Below are 20,417 nucleotides of genomic sequence, written 5' to 3'. Positions count from 1 at the left end.
CTGAATAGACTGGAAGATCATCCTCATGTTCCAATTCCTAGTGCAAAATATGACAACAACAACAATGATGATGAAATCCTTACCAAAGGGTCCAGTCGTGGCCACAGTATGGCTGAACATTCCCAAGGTAGAATCCCAGAGACTGGGTAACCTCCACAAGATTGGTAAAGTCAAGACTAATGCTGTTGAAAAGCACAGACGTCATGATAATCTCATCAATAGCCCACACATCTTCTCCCTGGGAAGAATGATATGGTTGCCACCATCTGAACTGAATTCCAAACTGCCTTGCATCGTCTGGTAGTTCTACGGAGATTATTCTAGAGAAAAAAAAATCGAAGTCAAAATTTAGATTATTTTGGTATCTTAAAACACAAATGTATACAGTGGGATAGATTTTTCCCTGAAGTATAGTATTTAAAAAATAGTTCTCCCATGATTATAAACATTGTTTTTTCTGAGATATCCAGTTTCCTGCCTGTTTCCAACAAAGTCTTCCAAACACATCCCAAAATGTAACTTTGCCTTCACTCATCTGCTTTTGAAAAAGCTCTCAATAAACATGGTAGTCAAAGTGAGAGTATTCAACATAGACTGGTAAAGGATCTTGGGCAGCTTGTTACACATATTACAGTTTTGGCTCTTTGGAACCAGAATACTTCCTTATTCCCATGAGTTTAGCTTAGTGTGTGAGGTCATTTTCTGTATCATGGCAGCTATGACAGTAAACCTGTATCTGACAAATGGAGAAGAAAATTAAGAATAATATCTAATTTCCAGGAGCAATTATTGTACACAGCAGCAGGAACCATATATTAATTGCCACTGCAATGACATCTACTTGAAAGCTCCATAAATCACAGTACCATGCTGCTTGCATCCATACATAGGTGAGATGTGAGGCAAATGGCAAATGGAACATTTGTCACCATCAAGGTGCGATTAAATACCAGGAAAGGTGCTTGAAGTAAAGGCACACTGAAAGGGTTGAGGTTTTTTTTTTTTAATTAATGAGCAAAGAAAAGCTTCCTCATCCAAGTGGAAGTTGAATAACTTAGAAATAAATTATTTTAAACTTTAATGTCTAAGGCTGAAATTACTAAGAAATTGGATTGGCTTTCATATTTTTATTGTGTGAAGAAACATACTAAACCACCTTTTGGGAATGTGCTATTTTACATACTGAAAGTTATTTTAAAAATAATTACCTATTTTCCCTTTAAATAATTTCTACATGGATATATGGGGTAGGCTAACATGACTATCACCATTGTTTATACAAACAGTAAAGAATTGGTAGAACTTGTTCCAATATTAGAAAACATATTTTCTAAATAAAGGAATATTCATATGCAAATACAGAAATAAAACTTTAATAAACTTTAATAAAACTTCTTAAACTAAAAATATATAGCTATAATACATTTACGAATTTTAAATACTTTCTGTAATCTGTAAAATTTTTCACCAGTGTAAATTTATTAGAAGAGTCAGGTTTTGTTAAGTATTTTACTAATTTTCATTTTAATTTTTCTAACCTGTTTATTAAATAAATGCACATATTTATAAAAATGCATAATATATAGAAACCAATTACACTATGTTTAAACTGGTTTAATGATGAAAATACCAGTTATTGATTTAAGAATTTAATTTTTTTAATATTATATTAGAAAATTATAATTTTTCTTCATATTAATAATTATAAAAGAAGCTAATATTCTCTCTGATGAAAATAAATATTATTTTTTAATGTAACAACTGAAAGCTAGAATTTCCCAGGCAACTTTTAAGGAAAATAGTGTATGTGAATATGATAGCAGTGACTGAAGTGACCAATATTTTCATGACAGAGGTGTTAAGACTGTGGGTCTGTAATTAGACTCTTGGGTCAGAGTTCCTACTCTGACACCTAATGGTTAATGATTTTGCAACTGTAGATAAAGCACTTGATTTCTATGTGTCTCAGCAACTTCATCTGTGAAATCAGGATAATGCTTTTTTTTTTCTCTTTGCGATGGAGTCTTGCTCTGTCACCAGGCTGGAGTGCTGTGGTGAATCTTGGCTCACTGCAATCTCCACCTCCCTGGGTTCAAGTGATTCCCCTGCCTCAGAGTCCTGTGTAGCTGGAACTACAGGCACGTGCCACCACACCCAGCTAATTTTTTGTATTTTAATAGAGACGGGATTTCACCCTGTTGGCCAGGATTGTCTTGATCTCCCGACCTCGTGATCTGCCCGCCTTGGCCTCCCAAAGTACTGGGATTACAGGTGTGAGCCACTGCACCTGGCCAGAATAATGCTTTTCTTATGGCAAAGGCTAGAAACTTTTTTGTCTGTTTTTCACTATTATGCCTTAGTACCTACAGCAGTATCTGGCACATAAGCAAGCACTCAATGAATTTTTGCTGCATAAAGTACATATTATCAGTATATGCCTGATAGAGATGTGAGTACAGATGCACAAGGAGGTTAAATAATCTCTTTAAGGTTAAGCAGACTATAAGTACTAATGGCAGGATTTGGACCTGGGGAACTTGGCTCTAGAATGTTTTTCTTAACTTTTACATCATATCTTTTGGTGTAGTGGGAGTTCCTGCTATTTCACCACTCTTTGCTAATTATAGTGGCTGACTGGAATAGCTGTGGAACTGTCTGATCAGAATTTTCCTAGAAGAGAATGCAGAGACTTGACTTCAGTCAATTTTCTGTCTCAATCTTCCTCTTGTGTGTAGGTCCTAGGCTCATAGATTTATTTTTTTAATGTTTTATAGTAATACGTACTATGGAATTGTTGACATAAAAGAAACAAAGAAGATCAAATATAAAGATCAAATTGTTTAAAAAAATGTTTACAATGATATATATTATGGAATTGGGTGACATGATAGAAACAAAAAGGAGATCAAATAAATAAGGCATAAAAATAAACTAAGATTAGACTTCACAGTAATTTTAGGCTAAAAACAAGCCCTATAATTAAGAGAAAAGCTAGAATAATTTTAGTCTCACCAGTGATACATAATTTTACATTAATAAAAATACCAGTTAGTTCACAAGACATTCTAATCAGTTTGAATTAAAAGACTAACATAGATACATCATCAGACCTTAAATTTTATTAATAACAAGTAGATACAGTTCTTTTATTTACTGAGTGAATCATAGGCAAGCAAATTATTTAAAATAGGGAGTAATAGCCAACTAGCATGTCTAATTTACGGATCACACTTCATTTTTGAACAACCATAGCATAAAGAAACAATATGGAATTCATAGCAATTACAGGCAGCAATTTATACTGAAGGAAATATAGCAAATGGCTAAAGCCATCAAGATATATTTAACTCTCTTATGAATAATTTACATGGTTTGTATTATTTATCTAAAAAATACAATTTGGTATCTAGAATATATCAAATTCCCTTTCTGCCACGTCACCTTTTATTAATATTTGTGAGAGAGGGGGTGGGAGGAAGAGTCTCACAGACAGTGGTGTATATACAGAAAATGAAGGCGTTTTTGCTATCATTACCATGTTCTCCTTTTGAAAAAATCTCCACTTTGATCTTAATCTTTCAAGCCATGCACATATCTAATACTGAAAAGCCACCTTGATTTCTAGAAGAAAAATGTTGCTGTCAAATGGCAGGCAAGATTAAATGCGCCTTTGCAATAGCACATTAAATGTCTAATTATTTTTCATATCAACAAAGATTAATTAAATTTCATGATGTAGATTGATTACTGAATTTTGCAGCTGTCCATCTTTGTTAGAAAAAATTGTGCTTTAGGCCAACTTAACTTAGGATGGTGATATTTTCTTCATGCTTTCATCATCATTACCTTGATTTCTGTTTAATTTTCATTTAATGGTTACTATGAAGAGTCTATGAAAGGTTTCTTTAGGATTCATGTGTCTCTACTGAGTAAGAAAGTTGAGTTTAGCATTAGATTTTTACCTGTACAGGGAAAACAACCAACACAGCTGGTGCATTCTTCAAATTTTACAATGTATGACATTTATAAGTTATACTAGATGTTAATTATTATCTGTTACATTCTACTTCATTTGCTATGAAAATAAAAGTTCTCATCTATTTGCAAATATTTAAATATAGGGGCAGTTCTAGGCAAAACTGTAAAATATATAAAATATATCCTCGGTCCTCTCTCTCCCACTTTTCTGAACCCTGCCTTTTTTCCAGAGTGCTAATGCAAACTTCTGGGCCCAAAGCCCTCTCTCTTTCTCATCTTCTCATGATTAAAATATACTTTCAGGAAGTGAAATGGAATGTTAGTCCATTTATATGTAACTGTGAATGTAAGCCACAGTATCAACTACTCTGATAAAATTTTAACTTTAAACCTTAATTCTGAGATTTCCCCATCCTGCTCTTCCCTTGATATTTTTAAAGGAATTTTAGTGACTAGCTCAATAAGTGTTTAAGAGAGGAAAGGATCTTTCAGACACACCTGAAATTATACCACTAATGCTGTTACTATTCTGCCAACATTGAAAGGTAGTCCAGCTTTAAGTAAGACTTAAATCTGACAGCTGATACTATATGTGATGAAATCTATATACTAAAGAAAAATAGAAATGGCTTGAAGAAAGGGCTTTAAATAAAACCCTAACACCCCATTTTTGCCAGAGACATTATATTATACATGCTAAAAATTTCTTTGTAGGCCAGGTGTGGTGTCTCATACCTGTAATCCCAGAGATTTGGGAGGCCAAGGTGGGCGAATCACCTGAAGTCAGGAGTTCAAGACCAGACTGGCCAACATGGTGAAATCCCATCTTTACAAAAATACAAAAATTAGCCGGGCATGATGGCAGGGGCCTGTAATTCCAGCTACTAAAGAGGCTGATGCAGGACAATCGCTTGAACCAGGAGGTGGAGGTTGCAGTGAGCCGAGATCACAGCACTGAACTCCAGCCTGGAGACAGAGCAAAACTCTCTAAAAAAAAAAAAAAATTCTTTGTACATGTAAAATCTTTTTTATAGTACATGTAAATCTTTTCATTTTTTTATTTTATTTTTTTTTAGATGAAGTCTTGCTCTGTCTCCCAGGCTGGAGTGCAGTGGCGCAATCTCAGCTCACTGCAACTGCCGCCTTCCAGGTTCAAGTGATTCTTCAGCCTCAACCTCCCAAGTAGCTGGGACTACAGGTGTGTGCCACCACGCCCAGCTAATTTTTGTATTTTTAGTAGAGACTGGTTTTCACTATGTTGTCCAGGATGGTCTTGATCTCTTGACTCATGATCTGCCCACCTCGGCTTCCCCAAGTGCTGGGATTAGAGGGGTGAGCCACAGTGCTGGACTACTTTTCTCTTTTATAAGCATTAAAATATTTTTCTTAGATGTGTATTTAAAAATATGACTTAAATTCCTCCAAATGATCAGAAGTCAGTGGGACAAATGGATGGGAAGAAACACGGCTTAGTAGTTTTTCGTCGCAAGACACATCAATCTTTGTCTGCTCCATCTGTCAATGGAAAAATATCTGGAATTTTATGCCATTTGAATTATCATTTCCCCAGAAGGGATATATCACTCTACAACCATTTTTCCAAATGCTTTCCAACATACCTGGGCTCATGATAGCTGAGATATGAATAGTGCTCCAGGAGTTTCCAAGTTATGCCATTATCATAAGAATAATGCAACAAAACTCCTTCACCAGGCTGGTCAGGGGCTCTGCATGTGCTCAGAACAGACTTGCTTCCTAGTCTCAGCGTGAACTGGAGAAACCTAGACACAAATTGTCTATAATTAGTGTATGCGTAAACATTTTTAATTGTAATGTTCATTTTGGTCTTTAAAGAATTTCAAACAAATTTAAGTGAACTACTCCCAAATTATGTATTTCTACTCATCCTTCTTTTATAAAAGGTAAGTAATTTCACTGTGAGATGTATGAATATGTGTAGGTATTCATGTAGATGTCGATATACATGTTTTATATACACATAGATCCATAAAAACATAACTGGATGTTTATACACTTTTGTGTACTATGTACACAAGTAGAGGAAAGAATCTTTCAGACACACCTGAAATTATACCACTAATGCTGTTATTATTCTGCCATATATACACTTAAAATGTCAATCACTTCTTTACTGCATTATTTATTAGGTACTGGGGGAAGGGAAGTTGTAGAGTAAATCTAATCAGCCTCTGCAAGCTGTCAAATAAATAAAACTACATAAATAATTAACTAGCTCTTGGCTTAAGAACACAGTTTTGATGCTAACATTTCATATTTTAAAAAATCTAGTCAGTCATTAATATCCAAGTCATTGGTGAGCCTCCTAATTTACTAAAAACTAGGGCAAATTAACTCTCAATAAACTGTAAGTGCCTTTCAATCGTGGTTAAAAATGAGATGTCTATCAGGAAAAATATACAAAATAAAAATTGACAATATAACTAAATTCAACATTAGTATCTGGTTTCTGTATATACTCTACCCTACCCTCACTCACCTGGACTGTGAGCTGTCAAGGAAGGATGTAATTAGCTGACGCCGCCCATCTTTGTGGAAAACCAGGGCCTTACCGCTGGCCAAGACACCACAACCAAAGCTGACTTCAGCACCACGGATAGAGTAAAAGTTATGGTAAGAGGAGAGCCTGGAACTGCCAAAGCTTTCAGAAATAAACATTGGGAATGTCTGGGATGCCATCTCACAAGCTGGGCCAGAAAATCCAGGGTCACACCTGAAAGAAATATGGTGAAATGAAATTTTAAATTGTTGGCTGTTTCAGAGATTCTCAAATCTACTTTGGGGAGGAAGAAGTCCAGAGGCTAGGATTTGACTGAATGGTAAATGAGGCTCATTAGTCTTTCGAGAATACTGAATCTAAAGACTTGATAAGGGCTAATCAACTGTAAATAATCCAGACAAACACAGTCTTTGCACAGCCTGCCATAAAAAGCTTATGATTAAAACAGTAACTCAGCACTCGCCTTCAACCAGTACCAGCAGTTTATCTAAAATATGCCTATGTTCATACACATTTCCAACTTAAAATATCTGTAAAAGGTTTATGTATATAATTTTATTCATAATAATACTCATTAAATTTATGAAAGACACATTAAGCAGCTCTAATAAAATTCCCAGAATAAATATTTTCTCTAAGAACAAATGTTAAAATACATGTTTGTGATGGGAATTATTTTAAATATTTAGAAACTATTGGAAAATGAATCTATCTTTAATGTTCTCAAACTTAGAAGACTGGCATTATAAAGGGAATGTGTACACACTTGATCTAGACAGAAGCTCTTAGCAGAACTGTGTTGCCTCTCAGTGGACTCTCCCAAATTAGTGGCACTTCAAGAAAAATAACCTATCCCCACTCCCCAACAACCTGCTTGCTTTGATGTGAGAATGTGCTGCATTTATATTAGCTGACTAGAATATACAGGAGTGCCCCAAGTCTTCGATCAGTGAGAAAACCTCATAACCAATGGAAACATATTATGTTTTAAGGAGATTATTAATCAGGAAATAGTTTCAAATTATTTGTTTTTACTGTGCTATTTCCTTCTCACTACATTTACAATGTTGCCCACTGTAAAATAAAATTGATATCTTTTTGAGTGGGGGATTTTCATGGGAGCATTCAAAGCTTGTTGAAGTCTGAAATAAGCCTTTACAAAGCAAGTGTACCAATGAAGTGATACTATGGCTGGCTCAGGATACTTCTTTGGCAGTACTACTGAGAGTTAGGTCTATGCTGGTATTTCAGGGAGTCCATGCAATGTAAAAATATGCTGAAATCAAATGCCCAGTTTTATGTATATTGGATTTTTCTGGGGAGAAGGTCCACAGGTTTCATAAGATTACCTTATGTAGCATCAATAAAGGGAGGAAAGGAAAACCAATATTTACTGGATGAGCCCTTCTTTCAGATGTTGTCTAATGGACTTAGGCTGAATAGCCAAGTTGTTTCCAAAAATGAATTTTTAAAATCAGCTAAATTGAAAACATTTTAAAGTCAGGAAACTGAATGTGATTTACTATAGCCACGAATTGAAATTAGTTTTCCTTAACAAGACTATTGCCAGAGTGCATTTCAGGGCAATTACATTTTTGTGTATCTTAAATGTGTCTTCTCAGGATAGGTGACTGGGAGAAACTGGTGATCGTTTAGAGATGACTCTCATGGGAGTCACTTACCATTGAGTTGTTTTAAAAGTCTATCTTTTTTTTTTTTTTTTTTAGTAGAGACAGGGTTTCACCATGTTGACCGGGTTGGTTTTGAACTCCTGACCTCAAGTGATCTGCCCACCTCGGCCTCCCAAAGTGCTGGGATTACAGGCATGAGCTACCTCCCCTGGCCTAAAAGTCTACTTTTATTCAAAGATTATTCAATTGGGATATAATGCTGATAAAGATTCCATTAATAATTTTTTAAAAACCTTTGTAGTCTTTGTTTCTCAGCAAAACAATAGGGTCACACACACTGGTGATTTCAGGTATGACGTGAGGCTCTCCTGACTCCCAATGTGTCTCCTACTGGTCCATCTACACGTGCTTAAATGTAGCCGTACAGTCACCCTGTATGCTAGGCAAAAGACTCCACTGTTAAGCTACGTGGATGTCACTTGTGAAGGAAGGGTTCTAATGGTCTCTCTCTTCATTAGCATCTCTAACAGGGCTGGGCTTATCAGATTAGTAGACTGTCCATTTAGAGAACCAGGCCTGGGATTGTTGCCTGTGTAAACAGGCAACAAAGTGTTAGGGAACATTAGAGGGCAGAATCTTGACATCAAATAGCAGTAAAATTGGGGGGGTGGGTGGGCAGTAAAGAAGAGAGAAAAATACAAAGTTGCAAAGGTCCCACATTCAATGATTTGCTTAAAGGAAATAAGTAGTATTACATATACATTTCTTTTCTGTGCAATTTTGCTCAAACTCAATAAGGCACATACTGCTGGCAAAGGAGGTAGTAGTGAAACTTTTAGCCCAGTCTTAAGTGAACAAAACCAATGAGTATTACATAAAACACTGTTAGAAACAGGGAAAAATACTACAATTCCAACTGGTGAAAATATTCTGTAAAACCTCAGAAGGAGGAAAAGACTAAGACTATTTCGAATTAATATGTGGTGTCAAGAAAGAACAATGCCCAAAAGCATAAAGCTACCATATAGATTTCTGTTTGTAGCCACCATGGGTGGCACAGATGGTAGCCTTAATAAAACCACTTAATTCTAAGAGGAATATGATACACATAAAATGAAGCATGAAGCATAACTACTGTAATAATAGATAGGTCTTTTTAGAAATACCACCTTCTATTTTTAAAAAATAAAAGCAGTTGTTATTTTATTCTATTTTTTTTTGAGACAGAGTCTCACTCTGTCACCAGGCTGGAGGGCAGTGGTGTGATCTCAGCTCACTGCAACCTCCGTGTCCTGTGTTCAAGTTCTTCTTCTGCCTCAGCCTCCTGAGTAGCTGGGACTACAGGCACACGCCACTATGCCCAGCTAATTTTTATATTTTTAGTAGAGATGGGGTTTCATCATGTTGGCCAGGATGGTCTCAATCTTTTGACCTCGTGATCTGCCCACCTTGGGTTTCCTAAGTGCTGAGATTACAGGTGTGAGCCACCGTGCCCAGCCACGATTGTCATTTTAGATAATTTTTTTTCCAAAACTTTTTGAGACAACATCAGAAATTGGAATATTATCTGGCCTCATATTAATTTTATTTGAAATACACTAAGACGGTTTGATTATGGATAATGGATGCATATAACAACTTGAGGAAAATACCAGCCAATGTTTCATAGATCTAATGAGTAGTGAGTGTTTGGGGGTGGGATTTGGCAGTTTTCCTAGAAAACACAAGGATGCATATTCAGTTTTGAAATATATATAGAAACTTTTCAATTCTTCACGTATCTTATAAAATATTTCCATTGATTAGAGTGATCTCTTTGTTAAATTCATTGAAATATAGTTAGAAAGTCAAAAAGCCACACAAATCTCAAAGTCAACAAATGCTTGCCTCATACATGCAATTCCTGTTTTTTCTTTTTCTTTTCTTTTCTTTTTTTTTCTTTGAGCCAGAGTCTCACTCTGTCGTCCAGGCTGGAATGCAGTGGTGCCATGTTGGCTCCTGCAACCTCTGCCTTCCGGGATCAAGGGTTTCTCCTGACTCAGCCACCTGAGTAGCTGAGATTACAGATGCATACCACCAAGCCCAGCTAATTTTTGTAGTTTTAGTAGAGATGAGGTCTCACCATGTTGGCCAGGCTGATCTCAAACTCCTGACCTCAAATGATCCACCCGCCTCAGCCTCCCAAAATGACGGGATTACAGACATGAGCTACCATGACCAGTCTACAATTTCTAAATGATCAGGTTCAAAGCCCTTTTATGAGTTCTCTGTTCATTAACTAATTAGCTAATTAATTAATTCCGTTTTGTTGGAGGGACAAGAAAAATATACTAGATGGTCAGCTGTTGAAAACTTATCTTTATAAGAGATTGCCTGTGGTTTCAGGAATTCCCAGAATATTTTATAATTAGATACTAATATAAGAATGACATAATAAATGTGAATATCATTTTTTGATATAAACATAAAATAATTATCTGGTGGTAATTAGATATTACATTATTAATGTATAATTTCAGACTTCAATAGCATTATTTCGTAAAACACTTTATAATTTATTAAAGACCCAGATGATTCAAAAGTAAACAAGATTCTTAAGTTATATTTAAAGATGATGAATTTGCTTACCAAATCTGCTAAATTTGGCCCAGTCCAGTTTCCTTTAGCATTGGATCTATAGGTTATTACTGATTTTTATAATCATTTACAAAGCATGCTAGGAATTACAATGTGACTCATGAACACCTAACAAGTTTATGGGAAGGGATGTAACTACAGTCAGGAAAGGCAGCCATAAAGCTGAGAGGAATTCAAATTTGTCCGCAAATTCACATGAGGAATGCTAAATATGTTCACAATTTAGCCTAATATAAAATGTATTAATTAACTTTCACTTACAAAATACATTTGAATTATCCTTACATTCTATTAGGAGTATCCAATTTTTTTGTCTTAAAAAGACCCCCAATCCTGAAAAAGGTAATTAAAACAAATGACTTGTGGCTTCAATATGTAAAGTACACATCAGGAAGGAGAAGCGTTAAGTGTTATCTTAAGATGCTTACTTGCAACCATGTCTAGTGCACTGTCCTCTGCCAGAGCAGAATTTGAGACATGATGGACCAATATAAACTGTGGGAGGAAAAAGAGAACATAATTACAAAAACCCAGAACACCACCATTACAATTTAGTGAAGGAGTACTCATGAAATATGGCCCCTGTGTGTATGCTGTGTGCAGAAATCCAGGCTAACATATGGAGTGCTGTGTGATAAGGTAACTGCTTAGTTACATAGCTGCTGAAACTGTTACAACTTATACAGATAATCCTTTCAAGGATTCTGAGTTGTTAAAGGTATTGGTTTTAGGTGACAGATAATCCTGGATTCAAATCCTGGCTTTACTCAGGAAACTGATAAGTAATTTATCCTGTCAAAGTCTCAATGTTTCTAGTCTTTAAAGTGAGATAATAACATTCTTTGGAGGAAAGAGTTAAAGAAACATGTTATGCTTAGCATGGTGCCCAGTACTGTATGGTTATAATCAGCACCATACTGAGGTTCACTGTTCCTTGACACCTTCCTGTCCTGTCGCTTTGATGTGCTCCACTGCGCACCAAGGAAAATGAAAGGGGTTGGCTCCATTCTTCTTCAGCCTGGAAAAGCATATGGATTGTTTTCCCAGCACACTTATTTTATGGCTGCAGAAAGATTTGCTCTAACAGATAGGGTACCCATGTCATAGTTCAAAGAGCCTCCATCATAAAAAATTCAAGGATAAATTAAGACATTCCAAGTCAATGAAAAAAGTTGCAATTAAGAATTTTATTGTCATCCCTTCCTAGTAACGATGAAGTCATAAGGACTCATAACAGCCTTCTTTTTTTCCTAAGAGTGTGGAAAGAACAGAATAGCTTTCTTCACTATTATTAGTAATATGGTCAAGTTGAAAAAATTTTTTAAATGACAAGAAATATACTTTGCTTTAGGACTTTCCATTTTGCTAAGATTTTCAGGGTAATTTTCAAATAGTTTCTTTACGTACTAGCAGAAGTAGACTCTCCCATGAAGGAAGAACATACCTAACAGAATTATCATATTGGTCTGTTTTTCTCTACTTTTTTTCTGTGACATAATTCTGGAATTACATACTGAAACAGGAGAGATTTCAGAGGTTTTTTTGTTTGTTTGTTTGTTTTTTTGGCAAGTAAGGACACACTTCTCCTGGGAATGAGTGAATATGTGTCCTCTTCTTCCCTTGTAAAGAATGCAAAGAGTGGGTCCTGTTTTTGTGAGAACCTCACATAGAATGATAACAGAATTAGAGATTTTGCACCAGGTTTTGCATTCAACATACCTTGCTAACAATGTGCATTCCATCTGTACCCATTCCTATTCTACTCAAAGCATGATTCCACTCAAATGATGGGAACTGAGAGAATGTTGTAGTAAACACTTTCTGAACTAAAATGGTGTTGTAACAGTCTTCTTTTGGAAGTTGGAACATGTTTTTCATAGGCTTACATATGCTCCATTGCACTCTTAATTTTCTCACACATTTTTTCATTATTGGTTTCTAAGCTACTTTTATGATTATCAAAGTAATAAATGTTCATTATAGAACCCTTAAAAAGTGTGACAGCAAGAAAATGTCGCTCATATTCTGCTATCTAGAGGCAAATACCTACTCCTTAGAGCTGATGAACAAGTGCAATACTTAAAATGCTTTGCAAAATATTCTACCAATAAAGAAACTGCATTTTAATACCTTCATCTTTAGATGTTTTCACAAATTGACTGTTTATATCCATATAACTCTTATGGTCTTTGAGGGTGGGCCTTTTGATCTGTTTTTTTGGATACATATTGGGAAATAATTCATACTGGTTCATCAGCGAATTATCTTGTCTAAAGTTTTTCTCCAGTTTCAAGAATTTAATTAGTTGTGTCTCAATGTCTAAATTATTCAAAAATAACAAAAAGCTGATTAAAACATGAAAAATCAATATTAAACAAGGGCATAAAATATTTTTTCCATTTTATAATGTTGACCTCAAATCAGTGGCTATGCTAAATTTGTGTAGCTATTGACATTTTTGTCCCTTCTCCTCTCTTTCTCCCTTTCTACTTATTTGTAGTATAAACCTTTAGCCAACTTACACACTTTCTGAAAATAGGAAATCTATTAATCTACCTGTAATTAAAATAAGAAACCAAACAATCAGGCAGTAGTTCACCATCTTGTCTTGTGGCTGCCCCAAACTACATATTCTGTTTATAAGTCCTCATTAAGTGTGTCTTCCTAAGAAATTGAATTTGTCAGCCTCCTTCTTTGAACTCTCAGCTTCCATGGTCTTTGGGAAGATGAGATCTTGCTATGTTTTCCTGGAGTATAGTAGCTATTCATAGATAAAATCATAGCACACAGCAGCCACAAACTCTTGAAATCAAGTGACCTTCTTGTTTCAGCTTCCTGAGTAGATGGAAATGCAGGTATGTACCATGCCTGACTACAAAAAACATTTAAAAGAGTAGGCTGAAAATTATTGCCTCTTCATGCCCAGTACATCACTACTACAATCAGCATTTGATAAAGTCACTACACTAAGGATATGGAGATATATATATAAAACCAATGAACTCATAGAAGGTCTTTGCCACTGAATGATCCAAGAACCAAGGCCAAATGACCCTACAGAGCATACATTATAGTCACATCCTCAAGAGGAAAAAATTCCATCCAAATAAAAGTAAATTAAACAAAAATAAGAGATAGTTTCATACGATGAGAAGGAAACAGCAGAACGATTCTGGAAGCATGCAAAAACAGTGTTAAAAATATCATACTAATTCTCTAAAATGGATCTTAATCAAAATGAAATTTCTGAAATACCAGATAAAAAATTTAAAATATTAATTTTAAAGAATCTCAGTGAGATCCAAGAGAAAGGTAAAAGCCAATATTAAAAAAGTCAGAAAATTAATTCAGGATATGAATGACAAATTTACCAAAGAGATAGGTATGTTTAAAAAAAAAAAAAAAAAAAACCCAAACACCAAACAAAACTTTTAGAAATGAAAAATTCCTTGAAGGAATTACAAAATATAGTCAAAAAATTTAACAACAGACTAGACCAAGCAGAAGAAATAATCTCAGAGATTGAATACAGGGTTTTCAAGTAAATACAGTCAGAAAGAAAGAAAGAACAAGGAATTTAAAAAATGAACAAAGACTTTGAGAAATAAGAGATTATGTAAAATGCCCAAACCTATGGGTCAAAGGTATTAATGAGGGAGAAGAAAAGCAAAAACTCTGGAAAGTCTATCTGAGGAAGTAATTGAGGAAAATATCCTTACAGTCTTGCTAAAGATTAGACATCCAGATACAAGAGGCTCACAGAACTCCAAAAAAATACATTGTAAGGACTTCATCAAGTTATATAGTTACCAGACTATCTAGAGACAGAGTGGAGGAAAATATCTTCAGATTAGCATGAGAGTGTCTAATTATGTGTAAAGAAAATTCCATCAGACTAACAGTGGACTTATCAGTAGAAACCTTATAAGCCAGAAGAGACTGGAGTCCTATTTTTAGATTTCTAAAGAAAAAATTGTTAACCATGAATTTTGTATTCTATTAGATTTAAGCTTCATAAACGAGGAAGAAATAGTCTTTCCCAGACAAGAAAATGCTAAGGGAATAAATTACTACTAGACAAATCCTACAAGAAATGCTAAGGGAGTTCTAAACATAGAAATTAAAGATACTAGCCATCATAAAAACAAATGACAGTATAAAACTCACAAGTCTTATAAAACAATTACATAAATGAGACTGCAAAGCAATAAGATAAAAACATTATAACAGAAACAAAAACTCACATGTCAATGAACATAAATGGATTAAATGCTCCATTTAAAAGATACAGATTGGCAGAATGGATTAAAACACAAAATCCAGCCATACACTGCTTACAAAAAACCCCACCTAACTGGTAAAGACACTTATAGACTAAAGATAAAAGGATGGAAGAAGATATTCCAAACTATCAGAAACCAAAAGTGAACAGAAGCACCTATACTTATGTAAGATAAAACAGACTTTAAATCAACAACATAAAAAAAGGGGACAAATAAGGTTATTATAAAATGATAAAAAGATCAATTAAACGAGAAGATATAGCAATCCTAAAATATATACACCCAACACTGGAACATATATATTCATAGAACAAATAGTGCTAGACCTAAGAAAACAGATAGGGTGCAATATATACGATAATAGTGGGATACTTCAACATGCCACTGACAGCACTATACAGATCACTGAGACAGAAAATCAACAAATAAACACTGGACTTAAATTGGACGTTAGGACAAATGAGCCTAGCAGACATTTATAGAACATTCAACCAAACAACCACAGAATATACATTCTTCTCGTGAGTGCATGAAACATTCTCCAGGACAGACCATACATTAGGCCACAACATAAGTCTCAGAAAATTAAAAAAAAAAAAATCAAAATCATGTCTAATAGCTTCTTAAATGACAGTAGAATAAAACTAGAAATGAATTCTAAGGGAAACTCTTAAACTACACAAATGTATAAAAATTAAACAACCTGCTCCTGAATGATCTTTGAGTTAATGACAAAATGAACACAGATATTAAAAAAAATTGAAATTAGTGAAAATAACAAAACGTCTGAGATATAGCAAAAGTAGTGCTAAGAGGGAAGGTTATAATCTGAAATTCCTACATAAATAATTGATCACAAATTAACAACATAAAAGTGCACCTCAAGGAACTAGAAAAACAAGAATGAGCCAAATCCAAAGCTATCAGAAGAAAATCAATAACGGGGATCAGAGCAGAACTAAATGAAACAGAGACCAAAAAAAAAAAAAAAAAAAAGAAAAAAAAAATTCAAAGAATCAACCAAATGAAAAGTTGTTTTAAATGATTAACCAAGTTATCAATCACTAGCTAGACTAACCAAGAAAAGAAGAGAGAATATTCAAATATGCAGAATAGAAAATGAAAAAGGAGACATTACTACTGATACCACAGAAATACAGAAGATAATCAGTGATTGCTATAAACATCCTTATTTGCACAAACCAGAAAACCAAGAGAAAATGGATAAACTCCTGGAAACATACCTCCTCCCAAGATTGAACCAGGAAGAAACAGAAATACTGAACAGATGAATAAAAATTAAATCAGTAATAAAAAAATCCCCCAACAAATAAAAACTCTCAGGACAAGATTGATTCACAGCTGAATTCTATAAGATGCACAAAGAAGAACTGGTACCAATCCTGCTAAAACTGTTCCAAAAACTGAGGAGGAGGAGGAAGTCCTTCCTACTCATTCTATGAATTCAGTATAAACCTGATACTAAAGCCAGGAAAGGACACAGCAGAAAAGGAAAACTGCAGACCAATATCCCTGATGAACATAGAAGCAAAAATCTGTAACAAAATATTATCAAACTGAATCCAACAGCACATCTAAAAGATAATACAACATAATCACGCGGGTTTCATTCCCGGAATGCAAGGATGTTTCAACAACTGCAAATCAATAAATTTGATTTACCACATAAACAGAATTAAAAACAAAAAAGCATAAAATGATCTTAGATACAGAAAAGCATTTGATAAAATTCAACATCCTTTCATGATAAAAACCCTCAACAAACTAGGCATAGAAGGAAGATATCTCAAATTAATAAAGGCCATATACAACAAATCCATAGCCAACATCATATGGAATGGGAAAAAGGTCAAAGCATTCCCTCTAAGAACTGGAACATGACTAGGATGCCCACTTTCACCACTCCTATTCAACATAATACTGCAGGTACTGTCTAGAGCAATCAGGCAAGAAAAAGAAGTAAAAGGCACCCAAATTTGAAAATATAAAGTCAAATTATCTCTGTTTGCTTATGATATGATCTTATATCCAGAAAACCCTAAAGACTTCTCTCAAAGACTCCTAGATTTGATAAATGACTTCAGTAAAGATTCAGGATATAAAATCAATGAACAAAAATTGGGAACATTTCTACATATCAATAATAAATGGAGGGTAAAATCAAAATGTCAATCCCATTTACAATAGCTACAAACAAAAAACTAAGGAGGTAAATGATCTCTACAAGAGAAACTATGAAACACTGATGAAAAAAGAACTGTAAGACAAAAACAAATGGAGAAACACCCTATGCTCATGGATTAGAAGAACCAATATCATTAAAATGATCAAACTGCCCAAAGCAAGCTACAGCTTTAATGCAAATCCTATCAGAATACCAATGTCATTTTTCACAGATTAAAAAAAAAATCGTAAAATTGATATGGAACCAAAAGAGTCTAAATAGCCAAAGCAATCCTAAGCAAAAACAGCAAAGCTGGAGGCATCATATTACCTAACTTCAAATTATACTACAAGGCTATAGTAATCAAAACTGCATGGATGGCATAAAAATAGACACATAAATCAATGAAACAGAAAAGAGAACCCAGAAATAATGCCACCTACGGACAGCCAACTGATCTTCAACAATCTGGCAAAAACATACACTAGGGAAAGAAATTCCTAATCAATAAATGGTACTGGGAAAATTTGATGGCCATTTTCAGAAGAATGAAACTGGACCCATACCTCTTACCATATACAAAAATTAACTCAAGATGAAATAAATACTTAAATGTAAGATATGAAATTATAAAAATCCTAGAAGAAAACGGATATGGTTTGGATTTGTGTCCCTGTCCAAATCTCACGTTGAATTGTAGTTCCCAGTATTGGACAAGAGGCCAGGTGGGAGGTGACTGGGTCATGAGGGTGGACTTCCCCCTTGCTGTTCTTCTGATAGTGAGTTCTCACAAGATTTTGTTGTTTAAAAGTGTATAACACCCCCCCACCCCCACCCTGCAACTCTCTCTTCCTCCTTCTCTGGCTATGTAGATGTGCCTGCTTCCCCTTCACCTTCTGCCATGATTGTAAATTTCTAGAGACCTCCTAGCCATGCTTCCTGTACAGCCCATGGAACTGTGAGACAATTAAACCTCGTTTCTTTATAAATGACACAGTCTGAAGTAGTTCTTTATAGCAATGTGAGAATGGACTAATACAGAAAATCTAGGAAAAACTCTTCTGAACACTGGCCTAGGCAAAGAATTAATGATTAATACCTGAAAAGCACAGACAACAAAAACAAAAACAAAAGACAAAGTTTCTGCACAGTAAAAGAAATAATCAACAGAGTGAACAAATCAACCTACAGAATAGGGGAAAATATATGCAAACTATGTATCTTAGAAGGGACTAATACCCAGAATTAACAATGAACTCAAATACCTTGACAAGAAAAAATATATAATTCCATTAAAAGGTTGACAAGTGATATTAGGAAATACTTTTCAAAAGAAGACACACAAATGGCCAACAGGCATATAAAAATACTAAACATCACTAATCATCAGAAAAATGCACATCAAAACCACAATGAGATACCATATTACACCAATCAGAGCGGCTATCATTAAGTAAAAAAAAAATAATAACAACAGATACTGGTGAGGACGTTGGGGAAAAGAAAACTCTTATACACTATATAAGAGTTTGGTGGGAATGTAAATTAGTACAACCTCTGGAAAACAGTGTACAGATTTCCCAAGAATGAAAATTAGAACTACCATTCTATCCAGCAAGCTCACTACTGAGTAGCTACTCAAAGAAAAAGAAATCAATATATTAAAGAAACACCTGCACTTGTATGTTTATTGAAGCACTATTCATAATAGCAATGTCATGGAATCCACCCAAATGTCCATTAATGGATGATTAAAAAATATGTTGCACAAACAAACACACATACATCATGGAATACTACTCAGCCATTGAAAAGAAAGAAATCATGTCTTTTGCTGCAACATAGCTGGAACTGGAGGCCGTTATCCTAACTGATATTACTTAGAAAGTTGAATACCACATGCTCTCGCTTATAAGCGGGAGTAAGCAATGTATATACACGGACATAGACAGTGGAATAATAGGCACTGGAGACTCAGAAAGTTGGGATGGTGGAAGGAGGATGAGGGATGAGAAATTATCTTGTACTCTATTTGTGTGATAGCTACACTAGAAGTCCAGAATTCACCACTATGCAATATATTCATATATAAAACTACACATGTACCCACTAAATCTATATAAATAAAAATAAATAAAAAAGAAATAAAGAGAAAAACCAAAGAGTTGGTACTTAATAATAAGTATAAGAAATGTACAGACATGCAACACGAGAGCTTAAAATATCTCGTCATTGTCATAAGTGATATCAACTTTAAAATGATGCAAATTTCCAAAACAATTCACTTGAAAGTGAAAGATAAAAGATTTAAAAATATATTTATCCAAGTTTTCTTTCTATACTATTTTCTGAAAAGGAGGTAAAAGTTTCACTAGTATTTTAGAGATGATGTTTCCTTCTGTGGGTTGTCTACATCTAAAAGAAAAGCATTCCAGATGTTCTGGTAGTTACTAAGAGAAGAATGGGTCTTATTTTAATACATGCAGTGTGACAAGTATTTATGTTAATTTTGTATACAACATTCAAAGAGAATGTTAGGATATCCCTTGTCATAAACTGTGAATTTCAGTTTCAGGGTTTTATGCATTTTTTGTTTATGAATGTTGAAACATTCTAGCATCTAATACTGCTGACTCCACTGGCTTTTTTTTTTTTTCTGATTGCACATCCCTGGGCTTCTAACAGAATGTCAAGGAGAAATGGAAAAAAGGGTGTTTAATGAATTGCAAGACCATGACTTAGAAATGTGATTAAGTCTGTGCTGATGAACAAAAGCAAAGGAAGACTCTACATCAATGGTATGTGATTATGGCAGGCATAAACACTAACCATTATCAATTGCCCACATGTTTCCAAGGATTGGTCCCGTTTGTCTCCAGCGAATCCTCGTGTTCCGGGTTAGTGCTGCATTAGGAAGGGGAATTGTTATTCGGTTCCACCTGCAAGAAATTTAGCACAAAATCATCTTCACAACTATGTTCATATCTTTTGAATCTACTTTACGTGCTTTTCAGGTTCTAGTTTCTGTGTGCTTGGAAAAGCACTAAAGTTTGTCAGTAGACTCTTTAAATTCACTTGTGGAATTTGTTTATATCTTTAAAACAGATACACAGCTTGTAAATATATCCACGGCATTCCAGAGTAGTGGGTTTGTTATTTTATAT

The 20,417-nt window shown here is 34.6% G+C and overlaps 1 protein-coding gene across 3 annotated transcripts in view; it reads right to left on the bottom strand.

Moving 5' to 3' along the window:
• Nucleotides 1–20,417, bottom strand: part of RELN (reelin) — a 535,951-nt gene that overhangs the window by 165,043 nt on the left and 350,491 nt on the right. For all 3 annotated transcript variants that reach the window (XM_032276354.1, XM_032276355.1, XM_032276356.1), the window contains exons 16-20: nucleotides 20,083–20,192; nucleotides 11,214–11,280; nucleotides 6,497–6,730; nucleotides 5,598–5,759; nucleotides 84–320 (exon numbers count right to left, since the gene is read on the bottom strand). In XM_032276354.1, the coding sequence (XP_032132245.1) occupies nucleotides 84–320; nucleotides 5,598–5,759; nucleotides 6,497–6,730; nucleotides 11,214–11,280; nucleotides 20,083–20,192 (810 nt within the window). The remainder of the gene's footprint in view (nucleotides 1–83; nucleotides 321–5,597; nucleotides 5,760–6,496; nucleotides 6,731–11,213; nucleotides 11,281–20,082; nucleotides 20,193–20,417) is intronic.

This window comes from Sapajus apella, unplaced genomic scaffold (genome assembly GCF_009761245.1).
Source record: "Sapajus apella isolate SASKATOON/1434 unplaced genomic scaffold, GSC_monkey_1.0 scaffold7, whole genome shotgun sequence".
Classification (NCBI taxonomy): domain Eukaryota; kingdom Metazoa; phylum Chordata; class Mammalia; order Primates; family Cebidae; genus Sapajus; species Sapajus apella.
Note: the sequence above shows the minus strand (reverse complement) of the source record. Positions and strands in the feature narration are given on the sequence as shown.